Source organism: Aplidium turbinatum, chromosome 7 (assembly GCF_918807975.1).
Source record: "Aplidium turbinatum chromosome 7, kaAplTurb1.1, whole genome shotgun sequence".
NCBI lineage: Eukaryota > Metazoa > Chordata > Ascidiacea > Aplousobranchia > Polyclinidae > Aplidium > Aplidium turbinatum.
Genome location: NC_137478.1, coordinates 17599118 through 17620745, shown reverse-complemented (window position 1 = coordinate 17620745; position 21628 = coordinate 17599118). Strand labels below are relative to the sequence as shown.

The 21628-nt window shown below is 36.3% G+C and overlaps 1 protein-coding gene across 1 annotated transcript in view; it reads left to right on the top strand.

The window, feature by feature from the left end:
* LOC145774883 (1-phosphatidylinositol 4,5-bisphosphate phosphodiesterase beta-1-like) overlaps positions 1–21628 on the top strand; it is a 208413-nt gene that overhangs the window by 132471 nt on the left and 54314 nt on the right. Inside the window, exons 20-27 of the mRNA XM_082586214.1 lie at positions 528–692; positions 4589–4695; positions 10725–10822; positions 17093–17292; positions 17632–17776; positions 19776–19888; positions 20120–20213; positions 20881–21002. Coding sequence (XP_082442340.1) covers positions 528–692; positions 4589–4695; positions 10725–10822; positions 17093–17292; positions 17632–17776; positions 19776–19888; positions 20120–20213; positions 20881–21002 — 1044 coding nt within the window. The remainder of the gene's footprint in view (positions 1–527; positions 693–4588; positions 4696–10724; positions 10823–17092; positions 17293–17631; positions 17777–19775; positions 19889–20119; positions 20214–20880; positions 21003–21628) is intronic.

The following is a 21628-nucleotide window of genomic DNA, read 5'->3' as shown; positions in this document are numbered from 1 at the left end:
TCCTAGTCTGCAAACGAATTCATCATAAGTTTATTGCGACTGAGGTACCGGTAGTTGCGACTTATCATAACGGCAATTTACAAGTCTTCTAAACCCACCAGACTGGTAGTGACTTGCAGGTATTTTTTAAATTTTATTTAAAATCAAACTCGTAAATATCTCAACCAGGCTAAACTAGACTGTTGGATGCGTATCCTCTTCCGGTTGTCCACTTGGTGAGCTAGCCTAGACCTTTTCGAAATCAGCTTTGGCCTACATCAAATAGTTTGATGGTCGGTCTAGTCTAAACTGCTAATCTGCTCAGGCATATCGAGCCGGTCAGTAGTAATGTGTGAACTTATTTACATTCTGTGAACCGGCCACCAGCCCTAATTCTTTTATAGAGTTGATCTCAAGAATTCTCAGCTGAGCGGGATTTGTCTTCACACGATTGTTTTGTGAAGTAACTTCATTAATGCATTAACTTCTCTTTTTTATTGATACGTTCATTGCAAAATTCCAGTTTTGATATTTTCTTTGTTGTCTAGATTATTTCTGGTCAGTTCCTGTCCCAACAGAAACTGAGCACCTACGTCGAGGTGGACATGTACGGTCTTCCTCACGATACAGTCAAGAAGCAGTTCAAGACAAAAACCATCCCAGACAATTCCCTCAACCCTTATTACAACTCTCCGGAATTCAAGTTTAAAAAGGTAAATACCACCAGTATCAAGATGGCTGTGATGTAATTGTAGTCACATATTACAAACATTAGTTAACCTTGTCCATTCACTAGCTAGCGCAGTCATGTGGTGTACTTTTGACACCAATGTAGGATGGACGACAAATGGCTCCTCGTGCCCCATCCTGTGAGTACCATCTGCCTTCAACCAGATGAGAAACAAAGTGTGTTGAATGATGTGAAGTGTGTAAACTTCATCAATATAAGTCCACTAAATCGGCATTTGTTTTCCTTTTTGTGGATTCTGATTATCAAGCATTGCAGTTGCACACAGAAGTGCGATAGTTGTCACGAAGTCGTGTCTTGAAACGAGTTTGTAATTTACGGGAAGAGATTTCTATCTTCCTGAGGCAACAGAACTGTGTGAGATTAGCCGAGAAGTTTTTGCAAGAAGATTTCAAGGCAAAAGTTGCTTACCTTGCTGATATATTTGACTCTCTGAATTCTCTAAATTTATATATGCAAGGCAACGGTTTTATGGTGATTGATCGCGCCCCAAAAGTTTCTGCTTAACACAAAAACTCATATTTTGAAAAAGTTATGTCACCAGAGATGAGTACAATATCGTTCCTCAGCTAACGCAATATATTTGTGGCAAGGAAGTTGATTTTAAGCAAACCATAAATGGACACCTGGAACAGTTTGCCAAAAAGTTTTTGCACTACTATGGAGAATCTCTAACACTTAATAACCAAAATGATTGTATAATTGATCCATTTATTGGAAAAGATCTGCCTCAACTTTCCATCCATGTTGCAGAACAGTTTATGGACAGAAGTAGCAAATCGTATTTCTTTATCGATTATAATGAATATATAAGATAATATCTCATTAGACCCGACAATTTCAAGCTTTTTTCATATTTATTTTTTGCGCAAAGTGAACAAATGTGAAAAGTGTCTCAACTTACCAGCCCTTCCCCTAATTATCATCAATTATACAGCTTGTAAAACGAAGATCTTCGTTTGAACCTTTCTTCAACACTTCAACGGTCGAGAGGCTCTGCCTTGTACCACCTTCGAGTAGTGGCGGCGACTCGGCTAGATGTTTGGTCAGGTGTCAAGCAGCCACTGAATTGATTTGTCTTGCAGTTTACACAGACCGTGCATAATGCACATCATTTGGTGCATAATAAATGATGCAGTTGCGGATGGTGTGATCTGTGGTATGTTCCTCCTTGTCACACTCACAAATCGCGGATGGAGCCATCCCCCATTTGTGCATGTTGAAGTGAGATAGTCCTAAAGCAGTGCGCCAGCAGTTGAGTCGCATCCACAGTCCACACCTTCCTTGGCAAAAGCATTCCGGTTTGGGGTCGGTGTCAGAGATAAAATATTGATGTTTTGAGGAGTCCTTGTTTCACTCCAAGCTTCATTGGTTGTCCACCCAGTTAGCCGCACTGATGGATTGGTTTTCAGCTGTTTTTATCAAGCATTGTGCGGCCTGTACAAATAGATTCGATTTCAGTCGCCAGGGCACACACTGTAGGGTGGTCCTTAAAAACACATTTTTGGAATTTTCTTGGTGCCAGGTGTTTAAAGTGTTCCATTTAGTGAAGAAATAACACATGCAAAATAATTTTAAATTTTTTTAATATTTAGAAGTAGCTCAATCCTCCCATTTTTTCTGCAAAGGCCCAAATGTCTCCAACATCCATATTTCATAAACCACAAATGCTAGAAGCTTTATTTAAGTATCAAAAGATACACAATGTATGGTTTCCTGTCCAACTTTAAAGCATCAGATAGGTCTAGCTTATCTAGATTTTACGTCAGATGCAAAAAACTGCATTTTTCCAACAAAATGGAGGGAAATACTGAGGTTTATATCACAAACGTGATCAACATAAAGTCATTGCACTAAAGAAACTGGCTACTGCTTTTATGCAACACACAGATTGAGTTTGTGAAATGATAATCGATAAAAGCAATTTCCCATCTATTTGACAATGCAACAAATCAAAATATTATTTTCCGCATAGCCAATTTGGCGAAAATAACCAGCCATCAATTGTTTAGATCTACATTCTACAATATACATCATAGTACATGTGCATCTACTAATGAGTTACCAACGTTACTGCAACAATAGCTGATTGCAAAACTCATATCATATGTATTATTGCTTAAGTGCAAGAAGTACAGCTGAAAGATGATTACTGGGAGTTTTGGAGTTGGCTATGATTTTTCTTACTGAAGTACCTCCCAGAAGGATCCAATATGTGGCTCCTAGACCAAAGCACTATGCCAAATGGTTGAGTGAAGAGATTTGCAGTAGATCTTGAAAGTTTGACTTTTTCAGCGGAAAATGCAGCTCACACGGCGAGACAAAAAGGAATTATAGAAGTGGGAATATTTGGAATGTATCTCAAAGCTTGGATAGTGGCACCATTAGCAGCCTGCGCTCCTAACAACAATGAGTCAATGACCTACTTCTCATGAAATTATTGGTAAATTATAAGAAAACCAATGAAATCTTTTCTAAGGTTGCTTTGACAAAGCTTACAGCTCAGCTCACATTTGGTATTTGTCTGAAAAGATGCTCTGCTTGGATTTTTTTTGTAGGGTGCCATGCTCTGCAAAATGTCTAATATAATTCAGTCACTAAAAATTGAAGGAGAAGAAGATCCACTAAAGAAAGTACAAAATTAATTTGGAATCAATCAATGACTGTGAGCTAACAGACTTCGTACCATCAAAATTAAAATTGTTTTTTTTTTTCAAAAACTGAGCCTTCCTATGAGGTTTCTGAAGAAAGACCCAGAAACATGGAAAGATGATGATTTCCAAACAGCCTTATCAGTAGTAGAAGAGTTAGAATTGATCAACGATTATGCAGAGCTTAGTGCAGCACTCATTCAAGAGTATTGTACGTTAATAACAAAAGATGAGAATAAGTTCCAGTTTTTCTTTCAAATTGTACAGCACCATAGAAGAATATTTTCTGACAGCATGACAGTTCCAATGATGCTCGTTTTCTTGCATGATGTGTTGTTTGTATTACCAGCCATCATTCTAGAGATTTGAGGAAGCTACAATGCTACATCACCATATGAAGCAATGTGCGCTAAACTCCAATCATCCACTGGGTAGCTCGAGGAAGCAATGACCAATTCAGCCCATTAGAATGTAAGCTCACCAACTTACATTACAACACCAACACGGCAGTAACGATTGTTGGGTTGTGGATAGTGAGTACCCTTCAGCCATTATGACCCACAAGGTGTGCAACACACTATAGCTGCTATCCAAGTGAAGCCTGCCGTATGTTCACATGTCAGGCTTACAGTAGTTGTTTTATTGGTATTTCACAAAACAAATCCGCTTGTTGCTTAAAAGTAGTATCCAGCTACTTTAGTACAATGGATTTATGTCGATATCATTGACATTGTATTGTGAATACGTGTATTTTGCTGAAAAATCAGTTTCTTTCATCTGACGTGAAATCTAGACTAGCTAGACCTATATGATGTATTAAAGTTGGACAAGAAACCATACATTCTGCATTTTTTGATACTTAAATGAAGCTTCTACCACTTTTGGTTCATGAGATATGTACGTTGGAGCCATTTGGCTCCCTACAGAAAAATAAGAGGACTTAGCTACTTCTAAACATGAAAAATTTTATAATTATTTTGCATGTAATATTTTTTCACCAAAAGGAACACTTTAAACTCGTGGCTCCAACAAAATTCCGAAAAAGTGTTTTCAAGGACCACCTTATTACACAGTGCACAACGTTCAAGTACTCATCGGTTAAACTGTTAATCACCTCACAACTTCATTGCAATTGCCTGATCTTAGTAGAAGTTGTTTAAAAGAGTCGATTGTAAAAATAGCATCTGACAGCTGTCACCTTTTTGATCAGATCGTCCTTCCCAGTCTAGCAGTGGTGAGGATTGCAGTGTCGGATACCAGCGGGAATCTCGTTGCTCAGAGGTTCTTGAAAGTTGAAGGCTTAAAACCTGGCTACCGGTTGGTTTTCTGTTCATTTCTTATGTTTGACTTAAATTCGTACATTTATTTTTGAAATATTAAATGACATTTATACCATAGCGACCTATATACTGTACAGTGTACAGTTTGTACACAAGCCTCGCCGACGTCTAAACCTATAATTAAGACTTAAGGCTGATAAAATTTTGAACTTGAGCTAAATCTAGGCTATCTTATATATTTGAAATGATAGTTTTGAGATTTCAAATTGCCGAAATGTGATCACTGAATCTTAAGTCACTGCAAAACTTCTAGTGTTACCGTACTTAAAAAACATGACAAATGTTCTTGGTTACCAGTGTTGCCAGATGCTCTTGGGATTTCCAACACAGGTGCTGAATTTTAGTTCAATATTTGTAGGGTAAAAACATGGCCGCCTAAAGATACGGCCTGATTTGTCACATTTTGCAGAAATTCCCAAGTTTTTCTAACTTTGGGCGAACGTTTAAATAAATTTTTCTAAAAATTGTATTTTTACGCTTTCTTTATTCTTTTCCCCAGATGACACAATAGGTTTTAACATCCTCACATGTTGAAAAACAAAGAAAATTTGATTTTGTAGATTTTAGTCAGACTGTTAATTTTCAATAACAGTCTGATTTCGCGTTTTTCAACTTACTTTTTGTCATTTGCTACTGCTTCCCCAAGGCAACAAAAAAGTTTTTTTGTCATTAGGAAATCGCAAAAAGTAAAAACATCTCAAAAAATGTCCGTCAAGCACTAGCAGTAGCTGTAATCAAAATCTGCAAAATGTGACAAATCAGGCCGCATCTCCAGGTGGCCATGGGTAAAAATAACATAAACGTAATCCAAAATCACCAAAAACGTGCGTAAAGACTATATTCATCAACTACTACTCATTAGCAATTAATACTAGCAACTCTGCTCTTGTTATGCTAAGCAAATCGGACTTCAGTCAAATTTGAAGCTCACAAGTTGGCATAGCCTGTGTATGTAAGCCTACGTCGCATCATCAGACCCACAACAAGTTATATGCCCAAACATCACTTTGTTTGTTGTTGTTTATGAAATTCCGTGCAAAGATTGTAACGTAGTTTATTTTGGCCAAACTGAACCCAGCATAAATTCTTGGGGCAAAGAACATCGCAAAGTTGTCAAAAATATGGAAGATGAAAAGTCAGCTCTTTGTTCACACGTATGCTAAAAGAAGATCACAGAATTAACTGGTCAAAAACAAAACATTTGAAAAAAGAAACAAATTATTATCAACGCACCTCGGCAGAAAGTTGCTTCATCAACATGACATCAAAACATTGCAATGTACTCAACCGCAACGATGAAAATCTATTACTGAAAGCTTATAAATCATTATTGTTTGACACGCAGGCTTCATGCCGATTTGAACATAGTTGGAAACGTTATTGTAATTTAATTTCGTCTCGAATTTCTCTTGGTCGTCACTGCTTCGAAATCGAATTTATGTTTAATCTTGGAACTTTTTACGTAATTTAACGTGGAAAGTAACCGTTCACACATCTTTGGCCAATCTTTAAAATAATATGTTTCATTTTTTATTGCCTTCAACCGCACTGCAGTATGTAACTTTGTAAATTTTATTTTGTATGTCATTCGCTCTGAGGATGCGAATTGTCATGGTGCGCGAAACGTCAGTGAAGCAATAAATCAACCTGTTTATTGTTGCCTTACTTTCACTTTCACCAGATGAACGTTGCAACTAGTGCTAGAAACGATAATTATCCTGATGAACACCCAAGCTTTTCAGTATAAAACTCCTTTTTTAAGAGTGCTTGCTATCCGTTTCACTGCTTGGTGAGAGTAGTATACCAACAATCAGAGTTGCTAGATGGCCTAAAATTCAGACAGTAAACGATAAATTGGCCTATTTTCATACACTGTGTCCGATAGCTAGCAAATCATTCGGACATATTTTTGTACCTAGATTTACTTTTCTCTGATATAAGTAGAGTGCTGGATCATACATATATAAAACATTTATTACTGTTTGTCCTAAAATGTCCAAATTTCAGATTGATACTGTCCGAGTTTCTCCATGATTACCTGGCAACCTTGCCAACAACCGCTCGGTTGCAACATTGACTATATGAAGTAGAAAATAAATCAATAGCCTAGCTTTTTTTCTCAAGTCTGAACCTTAAAATATTTGACCTGGCTAACACTCACAATAGTATTTCATTAAAATTTAATTTATGTTGTGGAATGTGGAACCAGTTTTCTCTCATTAGAACTCTTCAGCACAACTGAATCGAAATAAAAATTAGCCGACAATACAAATAGATGTCAGCACAACTGGACCAAAACAAACGAAAAGTTACTTATTAGTTAGATAAAAATGTTCATGACCTCCATATTATTTTCTTTATTTCTTCCTTTTCTTCATTGTTTTGACAAAAAACGCAACTATTGAATACTATAATTTGAACTAGCTTGAGCAAGTAACGGCAAACAGTTGAAAAGTGAAACCCAAATAAAATTAAATGCTATGTCGGTGAAATCTAGAACAAACGCTTCTATTACATCATCATGCTAAACCTGTAATATGCAAAAGGTTAAGCAATCAATGTGACAGAAATAGTGACAAGGGATGGCAAGACTAGAAAAAAACATATCTATGATCAAAAGTGGGAAAAACTAATTGGAAAAGGTGATCTGGTACTATGGCACTTCCTCAAATGGGCGATCTACCTAACACAGAAAGCAATCACTAAGAAAATAAATCAATAGCCTAGCTTTTTTTCTCAAGTCTGAACCTTAAAACATTTGACCAGGCTAACACTCACAATAGTATTTCATTAAAATTTAATTTATGTTGTGGAACCTGTTTTCGTTCATTAAAACTCTTCAGCACAACTGAATCGAAACAAAAATTGCCTGCTGCACTGAGGAGGCCGGAAGGCCAAAACGGTGTGCACTGTCTGCAGTAACAGTACTGTATGTGTAGTCGCCTACAGCAGGGGTGTGCAACCTTTATTACAGGAGGGCCATATATAAATAACTGGGTGAAACCGCGGGCCGCACGTTTATTTAACATATGGTTTCTAGTAGTTGCAGGAACAAAAATGTATTTTTTTAGTTGTTCATGTTGTTCTTATGGCATTATTAGGGGTTATCTCTTTGCAGATATAATAAGTCAAGACGCATAATTTTCTAAAGAAAACTGCTGTTTAAATTTATTGTCACACCGACTTTATTTTCAGTTCAGTGAGAAATTGGCAGCTGGTTTTTTTTCCGACTGCTTTTTCTCAATTAACTTTAATGGATGTGCTCGCAATTCGAAGTTCATTTTCCAAATGTTTGTCTGTCAGAACCGATCGATAGGGAAATTTTATGACAACCATTTTAGAAAAAAATTGTTAGCACAAATACGTTGAGCCAAAAAGAGCCATTTTGAAGCCATGAGTTTTTTCAAAAGTGGAAAGTCGCTTTGGTTAAGATGTTTTCGGTAAAAATCGCCAAGATTCATTTATGAATACTTTGCTTTCAAATCCGTTTTCCCTTGAAGATCAATCAGTTCAAGTTGGGTATCAGCTGGTGCTTTGTGAATGTCTGTCTGGAATGGCGAAGAGAATATATCAAACAAATGTTCATGAGATTTGAAGTCCTTGAAACGAGCCAAAAATTCATACAACAATTTTTCAAGTTGGTCTGCAAATTCAGTTTTCTTCTCAGGACGCATTCCATAGTCTCTCAAAGTTGTAAAGTGGAAAAATTTTCAGTCTGTATGTGAGCTTTCCAAAGTCGTAATTTGTTCATAAAGCCTTTTATGTGACCATACATTTTTACGTTCCAAATGATTAAATACAATGGATTTGCGGTCACCGGTGGAGAATTTCTAAAATGGCTGGGCTAACAGAAGGTGCTAAATTTGCAATACAATAATCCACTCCACAGTGAATTGTTAACACGTAGGCCTATCAGACTAAACTAAATTATAAACACGTTTCGCGGGCCGCGCACAATTCAAAATTGGCACATCTTCGCGGGCCGCACAGATTTTCTTCGCGGGCCGCATTTGGCCCGCGGGCCGCACGTTGCACACCCCTGGCCTACAGTATAACCTACTGTACGAAAGTCGGCTGCGTAGCCCAGTGGTGAGAACGTCTGCGCGACGTTCGAAAGGACGTGGGTTCGACACTGCTCCAGAGCACGTGGCTGTGTCTTGGCAAAGACACTTAATGGCAAGCCAATATAAGGGTAGCAGCTCTGCCGTGATTTGGCAGAACCTAATATCCGCCATTTTCAAGTTTTCTAGATAAATGACTTTTTGTGTTTATAGCTGTAAAATTACCAAGGTAAAACACTCAAAGTTGACTTTTGCAAGGCTGGAACGGACGACCAAACAAAAATTTTAAGAATGAAATTTGAGCCAGGTTTTTGTTTGTTTATTAAAACATGGCGCATATTTGGTTTTGCCAGATAACTAGTTATAAAAAAAGTATTAGGTTTGTATGATAAAACCTAATATATACCCTCGATGTTGACTTTAACCGCTTTATTGGCTTATTCAATGTTATGTTTTTGAATGATAAAGCCTAATATAAGCTAAATGTTGGCTTTGACCACACTATGTTGCCTTTGTAAGCCTAAATCAAACCTAAAGTACCGGTAAGCCCCTGGATTTCTCCCAGAACTGTGTATCATTTCGTCACTGTAATCTGTAGATAACTTTGCTGATATCACAGAAGCCTGCTAGGTTAAAGGCTACCGCCGATTTAAAATCAGTTGCTGGTAGCCTACTACTTGATAACCATGCTTTCATTTAAGGCTACCGACCTACCGTACTACATTAGCTACACTGCATCTGGTACGGTTGATTAAAAATGACCAAACACACTGAGTAGCGTACTCCCGGGCCTCTACTTTAAAATCTTAATAATCGTATTCAAGCTAAGTCATTTAGCGTACCGTAAAGTCAACTAAGCCATCAGTACACCAGTAGGCTACGAAAAATCAAACTGATCGCCAAGACGTAAATGATACGGCATTTAATGAAAAGAAAAGCTAGTGTGTTCGGACGGACATTTTTAGGCTAGCCTACATAATTAAGCTTACTTAATGCTTAGCAACATTTTAGCCCAATCTACTTTATCAAAGGCTTTTAAATCCGCTTCATGCAACTCAAGAGATGTAAGATGTGGTGAAGTTGCTGCAATTGCTGCTGAAATTATGGCTGTCACGTGACGATATCCTGTTACGTGATTGGAGTAGATGAATATGTTAGGTTTCAGAAAATTATTCTGGCACAGATTAGAATATGTTAGGTTTTATTCACCAATTATCTCGAAAACCATACTACTGTACATTCGGGCACAATTTTTGTCAGGAGATGCATGAAGTCTTGGCGGATATTAGGTTTACCAAAATCACGACAGAGCTGACTCGAAGACTATATGTCACTTCGCTGCTTCCTGTCGTCTGTTGTATCGCATCTGTGATCGCAGTGTACTGTATGTTATCGCAATGGGCGCAAATAAAAGCATTATTATTATATTATTATTATACAGGCCCTACAATACAAATAGATGTCAGCAAATTCACGAAGTTAAATATTGAAAACTGCAAGAGCGAGCATAGTTTTGGGGTCAAGCTTCCGAACCCCTTATCGGATTGTTTTAGTGTTTGAACCCCAAATTTTAAATTGTCCACTTCATCTTTTAAATTTTATTGAAATACTATTTTGAGTGTTAGCCTGGTCAAATGTTTTAAGGTTCAGACTTGAAAAAAAAAGCTAGGCTATTGATTTACTTTCTTAGTGATTGCTTTCTGTGTTAGGTAGGTCGCCCATTTGAGGAAGTGTCATAGTACCAGATCACCTTTTCCAGTTAGTTTTTCCCACTATATGAAGTAGATATGACCAAAGTGGAGTGCGTATAAACGAGATTACAAAATACAGCAATAGAATAGATGCTTGGTGCTTGTAGTGCACTATCATTCTTTCTTGGAGGTAATAGCAAGTTCTGCAAGCACTGATTAATGTTTTAACAAATGAAACGTCTTCTCCATCGCAGATACGTGACATTACGTAACGAAGGCAATCAACCACTGACCATGGCATCTCTGTTTGTCCATCTTCAAGTTAAAGACTTTGTTCCCGAAGAACACAAGAGTAAGTAATTAACTTTCAGTTTTGTTTCCACCAACAGTCCAACACGCACAAATTGTGCTTACGTATAACTCAAATTATTCAAATAACTTAAACTGGCCTTTGGCTTGTTTACAAAAATGTTTGGCTCAAGTCCGCAACTCCAATGCTTCTGACTGACGAAATGGTGACAAAGTAAATAGCCGCTTCCTTTCGTTTCATGACGACTGAAGATTAAAGTGTTTCATATTTTGACCATTTTTGATTTTCAAAAGGCCTGGGTCTGATGTGGGCTTTTGGGTAAAGACTCGACACCTAAAAATTTACCTCATTATGACGTCATGAAGACGTCGGGCACGGCCCTTGAAATTATTTCCAAAACTACTTATTGTGAAGTGACAAAACTGGTGTCAAAATGAACAGAAGAGATGGATTCCTATGACCACTTTTTATAGTAGAAAAACGTATCTGTTTTCCACCGTATAATTTGCTTGTAATCATTCCTGTGTCACTTGTTCAGTTTGTGCTTTTCAGTCTGGAGTATCGTTAGTATACAGTTACAGTTATAGTGCAAAGTCAAATTTACCTTACAAATTTCATTTTATGTATATTGCAGATATATAATTCCTGATGAGGACACACGTACGTGTCGAAAACGTTAGAGTTTATTTTTAATTATGTTATATTTGTGTATGTAATACATCATGTTAAACCCGCTGAAGTTACTTTGTTTTATTTCTCTATGGTTCAACAAAGACATATCAGCTGCAGGAAAAAAAAATATTCAAGAAAACTAGTTTATTGAGTAAATTTCAGTATGTGTTTCTCGCCGGTCGAGTGTAGCAAGAAATATTTAAATGATATTTTAAATGAATTTTTAATTTAACTTGAAATTTAAATTGAATTTTAATATTTAAATGATAACCCTGGTCAACATGATTTTTATTTTTTGAATAAAAATATTACTGTTCGAAAAGGTTTCTAGCAAAGTTGTCATGAGGAGCTACCCGGGTACCTGATTGAAGTGTTAATAAAAACAGGGTTTTTTTAAAAGGACATGGATAAATCTACAAAACTAGTGTTGCCAGATGAGGGATTTTGCTCCAATTTGAGAAAACTTCAAAGTTGTCCAAGAAGAAAACGTGCACGAAAACAAAGCTTTTTCTCAAAAGTTTAGTTTTCAACAAGTAATCAAATAAATAGCCTACTACAAAGGTTGGATGTTCTTCGGGATTCTTATCTTTTCCAGGATTGGTTTTGTTGCATTATTGATAGCAAAGAAAAAAAGTTGGGTGTATGTTTGAATCAATTTCTTGTTTCATTTTGCAGCCTTAGCAACCAGCATCTCACTGCCTAAGAGCCTGATTTTTCATATGAATGCATGCCGCATAAATTATAGTCAAACAAACTAGGCAAAAAAAATTTTTTCGGTTGTCTTTATGTGATAATAATTAATCCATTTTGCTCATTCTGTACAGTTCAATTTGTCTCTACTAGTTTTATTAGCTTATTTGTGTATTCTAAAACTGAATCCCAATTGTAGCATTTTCACCTGTATAATGCTTAGTAGTTTTCCTGTGAAGTTTTATCCTAAAATGGCAAGATACAGTTCTATGATCTGAGCCACTTTCTGCAGATGAATATGCTTGGCAGTTAATTACTGATCTAACCCATTTTGAGTACTACTATATGTTATATTAATAATACATTTTAAATATTTAAATCTATAAATAGTGGATTATAATCGTTTGGGTTGAAAATTGACAACTTTAAACAATTGCCCTTAGAACTAGGCTAGGTGGAAATTCTTGCCCCCCCTGGAATTGGCATCAGAAAAAAGCTACGCCAATGTGTGCTGCATAGTAGGGTGTACCAAAAAAACCTTACTTTCACTGATCTTGCTGTTGGCTGGCAAAAAGTTGTGTTTGGGGTCAAAACTAATGCTAAGATAAAAAATTTTAAATTTCATTGTTGTTTGACGCCTATTTTCTTTACGTTTCCATGGAAACAACCCAAATTTAAAAAAAATGGCATAACTTTAAAACCACTATAGTTAGAAAGCTCTAGTAAACACCAAAAGTTCCAGCACACCAATATTCCTATGAGTGTTTAATACATTTTATGGGTCTAGGTAATGTAGTTTTTTTAGATATTTCCTAAAATAGCATTTTTGTAAAAAATCTAGTTAATTTACTCTAAAAATTATTTTATACAAATTTTTGCTATAGCTGGCTGAAGTGGCAATGCAACAATCACACAATAGTCTGGCAATGTAAACAAAAAATTATCATAAAGTACTTGACTAAAACCTTCAATTACCGGTATACATACAGTATATATAATAAGTTAATATGCAGTAAGCAATACTATTTTACTTCCTTGACAATGCTCAAGACAAAAGGTGTACCAGTGGTCCGGTACCTGTGTAGCCGTAATGCGATATGCAATGTTTTACGCATCATATCAATGGAAATCAATGTTGCTTGATTTGTAGTTTTTACAAATACAGTTTCATTCCTTTTTTAGTAACTCTTTCTGATGATGTAGCAACTGTGGCTTGTTTTTCTCTCAATCCTTTGATAATCTTTAAAATGTTTTGTTTTGCTGTAGAATTTCGGGTGAGTTTGTCATAAAATTCAGTAAGAAAACCCAATGCTCGTTCAGATGCATCATTGACAACTGGGATTGCTTTGATTATATTTTTTACCTTTTTAGTATCAGTAGATTTTTGTGCCAAAACTTGGGATTAGCTGAACATTAACAAACTTGTATCTAATTTGAGCAAATTGAACTAAGTCCATGAGTCTTTTCCTATAAGGTTGTGGAGTTGAGTTTGTTCAGGAGCATCACATCAGGAGCATGAGTATGAGTCTTTTCGGTTGTGGAATTGAGTTTGTTCAGCAGCATCACATCATGCTCGTTGGATGAGTAGAATAATATATTCTTTGAAAATATCTTTATTCAAATCACAATTGCTGAAGTTAAATATGGTATCTGAAGCAACATTGAATGAAATCTCATCTCTGGCAGTTTTTCTAGTATTATATCATATAGAGCCCTGGTTTACTGCATCCAATTTTCTTGATTCTCCAATCAATGACTTAAAACTACATTGCCAGTTGAGGAATGATATGAAAGAGATGCAAAAATATTCTGCAACTATACCTCCACTTTTTATTGAAATAACTTTCAGCGTATTTGACAAAGTTTGATAAACATTTGTGGTACCTTTCTGAGCGCCTAGTTATTTTTGCACTATTCAGCGATCATGCTTCCTTCACTCAAAAACAGAAAATGGGTAGAGAACTTTTAAAGTATGATGGAGCATTTAAATCAAGTAAACTTCCAAAAATCAGAATCAAGCAAATGCCAGTTCTTCAACAACAAACTCAACTCCACAACCTTATTATCGGAAAAGACTCATGGACTTAGTTCAATTTACTCAAATTACTGTAGATACAAGTTTTTTAACAGCTAATCCCAAGTTTTGGCACAAAAATCTACTGATACTTAAAGGTAAAAAATATAATCAAAGCAATCCCAGTTGTCAATGATGCATCTGAACGAGCATTGGGTCTTCTTACTGAATTTTATGACAAACTCACCCGAAATTTTACAGCAAAACAAAACATTTTAAAGATTATCAAAGGATTGAGAGAAAAACAAGCCACAGTTGCTACATCATCAGAAAGAGTTACTAAAAAGGAATGAAACTGTATTTGTGAAAACTACAAATCAAGCAACATTGATTTCCATTGATATGATGCGTAAAACATTGCATATTGCATTACGGCTACACACTACACAGGTACCGGATCACTGGTACACCTTTTGTCTTGAGCATTGTTAAAGGAAGTAAAATAGTATTGCTTACTGCATGTTAACTGATGTACCGTATATATTATATACTGTATGTATACCAGTAATTGAAGGTTTTAGTCAAGTACTTTAATTTTTTGTTTACATTGCCAGACTATTGTGTGATTGTTACATTGCCACTTTAGCCAGCAATAGCAAAAATTTGTATAAAATAATTTTTAGAGTAAATTAACTAGATTTTTCACAAAAACGCTATTTTAGGAAATATCTAAAAAACTACATTACCTAGACCCATGAAATGTATTAAACACTCATAGGAATATTGGTGTTCTGGAACTTTTGGTGTTTACTAGAGCTTTCTAACTATAGTGGTTTTCAAGTTACGCCATTTTTTTTAAATTTGAGTTGTTTCCATGGAAACGTAAAGAAAATAGGCGTCAAACAACAATGAAATTTAAAAATTTTTATATTAGCATTAGTTTTGACCCCAAACACAACTTTTTGCCAGCCAACAGCAAGATCAGTGAAAGTAAGGTTTTTTTGGTACACCCTACTGCATAGGCTTAATTGTTGCGTTTTTGAGTAAAATTTAAAAATTATTTTACAAAAAAATTGTGACTTGATGAATTCTGACTGCAAATTTGGAATCAACGAAGTCAAATTCAGTAAACTCATCAAATTGTTTGAAAAAATAAAGAAAATTTGGTGTGATTTAAAACATGCTTTTGTATTTTCAATTACAAAGTTGTATTGTTCTAGAACGTAACGTAATAGGCCTAATGGCTATTTGATGGCCCACAACGTCAATCACAATTGAGATATGCTAACAGTCAGATACACTACTGTCTGTGAGTCTGTCATTACTCGACGTCGTATGGCTGCATTAACTTCGTCAATTTCTCGCGGCTTGAAGAATTGAAAAATGAGAGTTTTGAAAATGAGCAAAGATTGTTTAGTAGCTGCTCTGCGGTAATGCTATGACGGAAGAGTAATTGATAAAATCGATCAATATGTAATTTTAGGCCGTTTTGTAGACGACAAGTTTGAGAAGTATGATAGTGTGATGGTTGTCAAATCCATTTCGAAAACAGTATTGATCACTGCAGATGTACTTTGTAAACCATCACCGAAAAAATTCACAAGTATTTCAAAAATGTTAACTCAGTCATTGCTGATGCCACAGCATTCAAGAACGGGAAAAATCACGTACATACTCGGTTAGTTCAGTATTTCAACAAAAACATTGGTCACGATATTCATACTCTTGAATGCATGTTTCACACATGAATGAATTATATCAACCAGTACAACCACGTTATCTCGATGGTTTGAAAAAAAATAAGAAGGGTCCTAGTGCAATGGAAAGTGGACCTTTTCCGAATAATGTTTAGTCGAAATGGAAACTAACTAGATCAAATCTAGTCCCGCCTCAGCATCTGCGTATGCTAGTTACAAGCATTGCTTCTGTATATCTAAAAGACAAGCTTGAGTAGTTTTGCAAGAAAAAAGGGGTGGGATAAAAGATCATTGTTTTGTGACAGATCAGTTGTTCATGTTGATTATGCACAGACATACCGAGAAAAATTAAAGCATTTCTTAACCTTCAAGCAAGAAAGGATATCTCGATGAATGACCCAGGCAATGGGTATCTTGGCATCTCCTTTTCAACGTTGGGAATCTATCGACCACTGAAAAGTTGAAGCTCCTTTCTGCGAGATTAAACTTGCGTTGGAAGTAGTTTTTTTATACCAAGTAGAGCAAAGAAAATTGTGTCACGATTTCACAGAGCCAACCTACAGTTTAGAAACTGATTGATAGCAACGATCGGGCCACTGAAAGAAAAATTGGAAAATTTAAAGCTCTTGTGAAATAAAATGAGTGAAAGCCCTACACAGCTGAATCGCTCTGATCTTCGGTAGCGTGAATTTTATGTAATATTGATGCTACGGAAATTGATTTGCTTCAAAGCAATTATTAAAATTCGGTATTTGGTTTGCTGTGTGTTTTACTGTTTATTGCAAAGTACTCTGGATAAAAAATGCATGTAATCCCGCCTTACCATGTAACTGTAAATTAGTCACGTGGTCAAAGGAAACCATCTCTTCTGCGCATTTTGACATCAATTTTGTCACTCATCCATAAGTAGTTTTTGAAATAAGTATAATTTGAGGTATTTAGAACTGAAGGGGCGTGCCCCACATCTTTATGACGCCTAATGAGCTAAACTTTTGGTGTCAAGTTTTTGCCCAAAACCGCACCACATCAGACCCCAGGCTTTTTGAAAATCGAAAATGGTGGAAATATTAAACACCTTACTGAATAGCCTTGCAAACACTTCGTGAACCAACGACTTCTTGAGTGTCTGTGATGGGTTGGATGTGACTTAGTGCTTCACAATATTTTGATAACTTTTTACTGCACCTCTTTCAGCTATCACTACAGATATTTCACTGTTGCATTGCTGTCTTTCATCAGATTTGGCTGGCTGGCTTGTCAACCCCATCCCATATTTGAAAGAGAAAGAAAGAGAAGAAAAGGAACGAAGAGAAAGGAAAAAGGCTATAAAAGTATTGCTTGGACCCGAAGAGCGCAAAAATATATTTGGAGACATAGCTGCTGGAAGCGAGGATGTTGATGGAGCGATCACTGTCAGTTCTCCACCCAACACTTCAATGGTTTGTTCTACTGTTTTTTCATTCACCCTTTTTGTTAAAAATTTAAATACAACATGTTCTAACCTGCAGCTGCAACTATATAAAATATAGGATTGATTTTAGCAAAGCAACTTGTTATATTCAGATGCTTTAAGATGCTCTCTAAAACAAGTTTACATTGTTGTTAAGATTAAGCAGCTTGTGGAAATAGTCATGAATAATGGAGATGGCCAACCATTCGCGAGTACATTAAATTACTTTGAGCGCTTCTAGATTTCATTATCCATAACCTAACCAGTAGCCAGCAACATCGTTCATCTTCATTGTACAATTTCAACATTTGTTCATTTGTTGTTTAAGAAAACCGGCTTGATACCCCACTACGATCCCGTGTCGCCGGATTCTGTCAGCCTTCCTGACATCCACATACCATTTAACGGCGCTGTTAAAGCCAACACTTTGCCCAGGACCGATCCTGGCAAACAGGTTAAAGAAGATACAACAAGTATGTATATAATAGTGCCAGATGAATTTCCCTTAAGCATATGCGCTTAAGGGAAATGAGCCTCCGGAACAATTGTTACTTTTATCCCTGTAAAATTGCAAGAGTGAAAGCAATTGAACTGCGCAAATAAGAAAAAACAATCACCCTGAAAGAAAAACTGTTGCTGTAATATTGATATTGATACTACCCTTTTTCAAATTCTAAATTTCCTGCATAAAACCAAAGCTCAGAAAATAATTTACAGCTGAATATCATCAATTTACACATACAAAACTAATTTGCTCTGCTTGGCATTGAGCACTTTTTGTAATATTGATGGACTTTATTGTTTTCAAAAACAATGGGCATGCAATGCTACACAATATTGCTACTTCTAACTTATCTGCTTTGTAACTTGATGCATAGTAACATGATTGAAGATGAGGACGTTGATTTTTTCGTGAAAGAAAGTAGAGATTTGACTGATAACCGCTTTCAGCTATAGTTTTTCTTTCAGAGTGAGTGTTTTTTCTTATTTGCTCACTTCAATTGTTCTCACTCTTGCAATTTGACAGTGATTGGAAGTACTGTAGCAATAACACAACGTAGCCTCCTAATTTTACTCTCTTGTCTTACAAAGTAGTGAGCTTTTCTCTTGCCCTTAATAGATCATTATGGCGCAAGGTTAAAATTTTGGGATGGCATCATCATGACTTTTTATGATATCATCTTGACGTCATCGTCAGAAATAAATCTTAGGTCTCTCTCTGTCAGACGAGACCTATTGAGTTGCCTGAAATAAGCAAAATTGCTTTTTACTAGTAGTGGCGCGAAATGCTGCTTCCTAATCTTCCAAATCCCTCACACTTCTCAAAATCATGCGAAACATCCCAAAGTTCACTTTTGAGTTCACTTGATTTTCACTTGTGAGCCATCAGTAAGGCATTAGATGAAAGTATTTTTAGTTGGAACAAAGAGTTCCGCCGTCAGGATCATGCCTTCACAGGTTAAAAATAGGTGATTTTGGTAAAAATGAAAATGTTGAGGCAGGGTATTTCATCATCTGAGACCAAAATGGTTGCCATTTTTTGATTTCTCATGGTTAAATGGGAAACACTGCAAGAACAGGTTTAATATGACAAATACGCGTTGTTCTTAAACCTTTACAAAGCAGGCAGTGTCCGCGCATCCATACCTATTATTACCTAGGTGCCCCATGTACAATTTCATTCCATTGCTGAGTGCAAGTTAGGAATAAGATTCAGTACCACTTTTCGAAAAGTATTTGGAGTTGCCTGACAGGGTATTGAACCCTTGCTTACTTATTCAGACGTAGATATAATCTATCTACTGTGCTATCGAGCCGGTTAACAATACTTCAGTAGAATTTTCCAAAGACGAAACAGACTAAGGTATAAAATGGTTGAAACGCCAGGTCAATCTAATAAAAAATTAAAGAGCCTAAAACGTATATACGGTACTAAACTCATGTTCACCACACGTTTCAAAAATCAAACAATTTCATCTTCAGTGCTATTAAATTTATACGTATTTAATAACACTGAAAATGAAAACAGACTAATTCCATAAAAACACATTTATCTAGTGCCTAGATCTTTTCAATGCGTACGCCAGAGGTTCCTTAATGAGTCGTCGCGACGGCTTGATGCGTCGTTTTGAAATTGCAAGGGCTCCACAAGGTTGCATTGACTCATCAATCTATCAAGATCACAGAAAAAATGCTCCAATCCGCTCACCAGCTTTTGGAAGTATTTTCTGTCGAAATTCTATAAATGTGCACCATGAAACAACACATCGGCCCTTCATAGTGTGCAAGGGTGTAATAGTCAAGCTAAAACATGACATTAAACTTCTGAATAAAGAACTCTTGTTTTAGACAGTGCGTCATTTTCAGCTTGTGTACACTGTACATGATCGAATCATTGCAAGTTGTGAGCCATCAGTGTACGCTGTTATTTTAGTTGTATCTCTATCATGTGCTTTTTTGCTTGTTTTTCAGTGGAAACCTTTGAAGCTCAAACGCTGGACGACATCAAACAAAACAAACCATTCATCAAGCTTGAAAAGTCGTACGATCGAAGTCTTAATAAGTTGCGGCTGGAACATTTCAAAGTAAGACACACTGACTTGGCAACGAGCACCACTATGTTTCTAACCAAAACTATTTTTAGTGGAATTGCGTGATTTCTTCGCATTGAAATCTTTTAAACTTATCTGTTTAGTTAAAATAATCTCACCGTTTGGTTACAATGATGTTGCCAGAGCTGGTACCGTTGAGCCGATGAAATAATAGCTTTCATATTCTTATTGTATCAACGTCATAAATTTGTTATTGTGTTGCAGTCATTCTCCAACTGCTATCGCATATTATTTGGCGACATTCGACGCCCATCTGTGCTTAACGCTTTCAAAAACCTCACAAAGAAGAAAAGCCCAGGTAATGGCAATAAATATTCTCTCTCGCAGATGTGGGTTTTCTCTTGCTGAATTTGTTGCATAGACCGAAATAGCGTGCGTGTGGTTTCAACCGGTCGTGTAGCATGAGGTGCAAATCAGGCCAGGTGGAAAATCTACACTGCATTGAGACGAATTGGTTGGAAAAAGTAAACGCTATCCTGTGATTTGTCTCAAACGAGAAACATTTTACTGCTGCCAAAACACAACGAACCTGGATAGTGGATATGAATAGTTGTGTAATAATTCATATTATCTTGCGCAAACTCCGCTTTTAAGATTGTAAAGTTACGGAAATTTATCAACCGCTATCGGCTGCAGTATACCTTGCTACGTAACTTATGCATCATTATTATTTATAGCTACAGTTTGTTTTTAAATTTCTTGTTTCTTACCATCGAAGATATCTTGCAAGCCTTAGTAGCCATGATGTTTTCAAATTTAAGCCTGATGAAAGATAAATCATTAAACTTTCTTCCTAATAGAATGCGTTAACGAAATCACGTCGTCAAACCATAGCAGGGTTACATAAATGATAAAATTAATTAACAGCGTGCATGTTGGGTAAATTTCTTTGTTATGGCTTGGACGCTTCAGCTGGGTAAATCCTATTAATGTTTGCAATATTGATCTTGTTGATATGTGACCAGTGGAGTGCAACATCAACATGAGTCCTGCGCAGAGCAACGAAGAAAAAAGGGAGGAACTAATCAAATTACTCAAGGAGCAGTTCAAAATTGAAAGAGACTTGCAATTCAACGAGATATCTGGTGTAAGATTATTTCGATTTAACGATTGAACAACCTAATTATCATGGCTGTCAGTGACTAGGTCGTTTTGCCAGATCAAAACACATCTTGAATTCCTCAATTGATCTTCAAAATATACTGCTACTGCAAAGCATCAGCAGTTATTTTTATGCTTTAGAAATAGAAGTGAAAGAACTCGTTGTATTTGCAATAACTTTAATGTTTTCTTGAAACGACACGCTCGCTTAAATTATTTGAGCTTTATTTCTAAAAAATCTTGCTATAGTTGGGTAATTACTTAGTAATAATTAAATATATTTTCGTTTACCTAAAACAAATCTCCAAAATGTTGTATTGTGATGGTGAGAATGTAGCTTCGCCTTGTAAAAAGCTGCGCATCCGGGATCTCCAATGCGGTTTAGTGTATACGAAGATATCACTTTCAATTTGGAAAATTGCTTGTTCAAAGGTTTAGTTGTAACCTAATTGCAACGAAGATAGAGCACCCTGTTGCTGCCGTCCTTTACTGTAAATTGCTTTCGAGCAAAATGACCACTTGATAAATCAGGGGTTCCCAACCTTTTTTACACCGTGGCCCCCTTTGAAAATTTTGAAAAATCAATGGCCCCCTATTTTTTTCAGTCTTTTG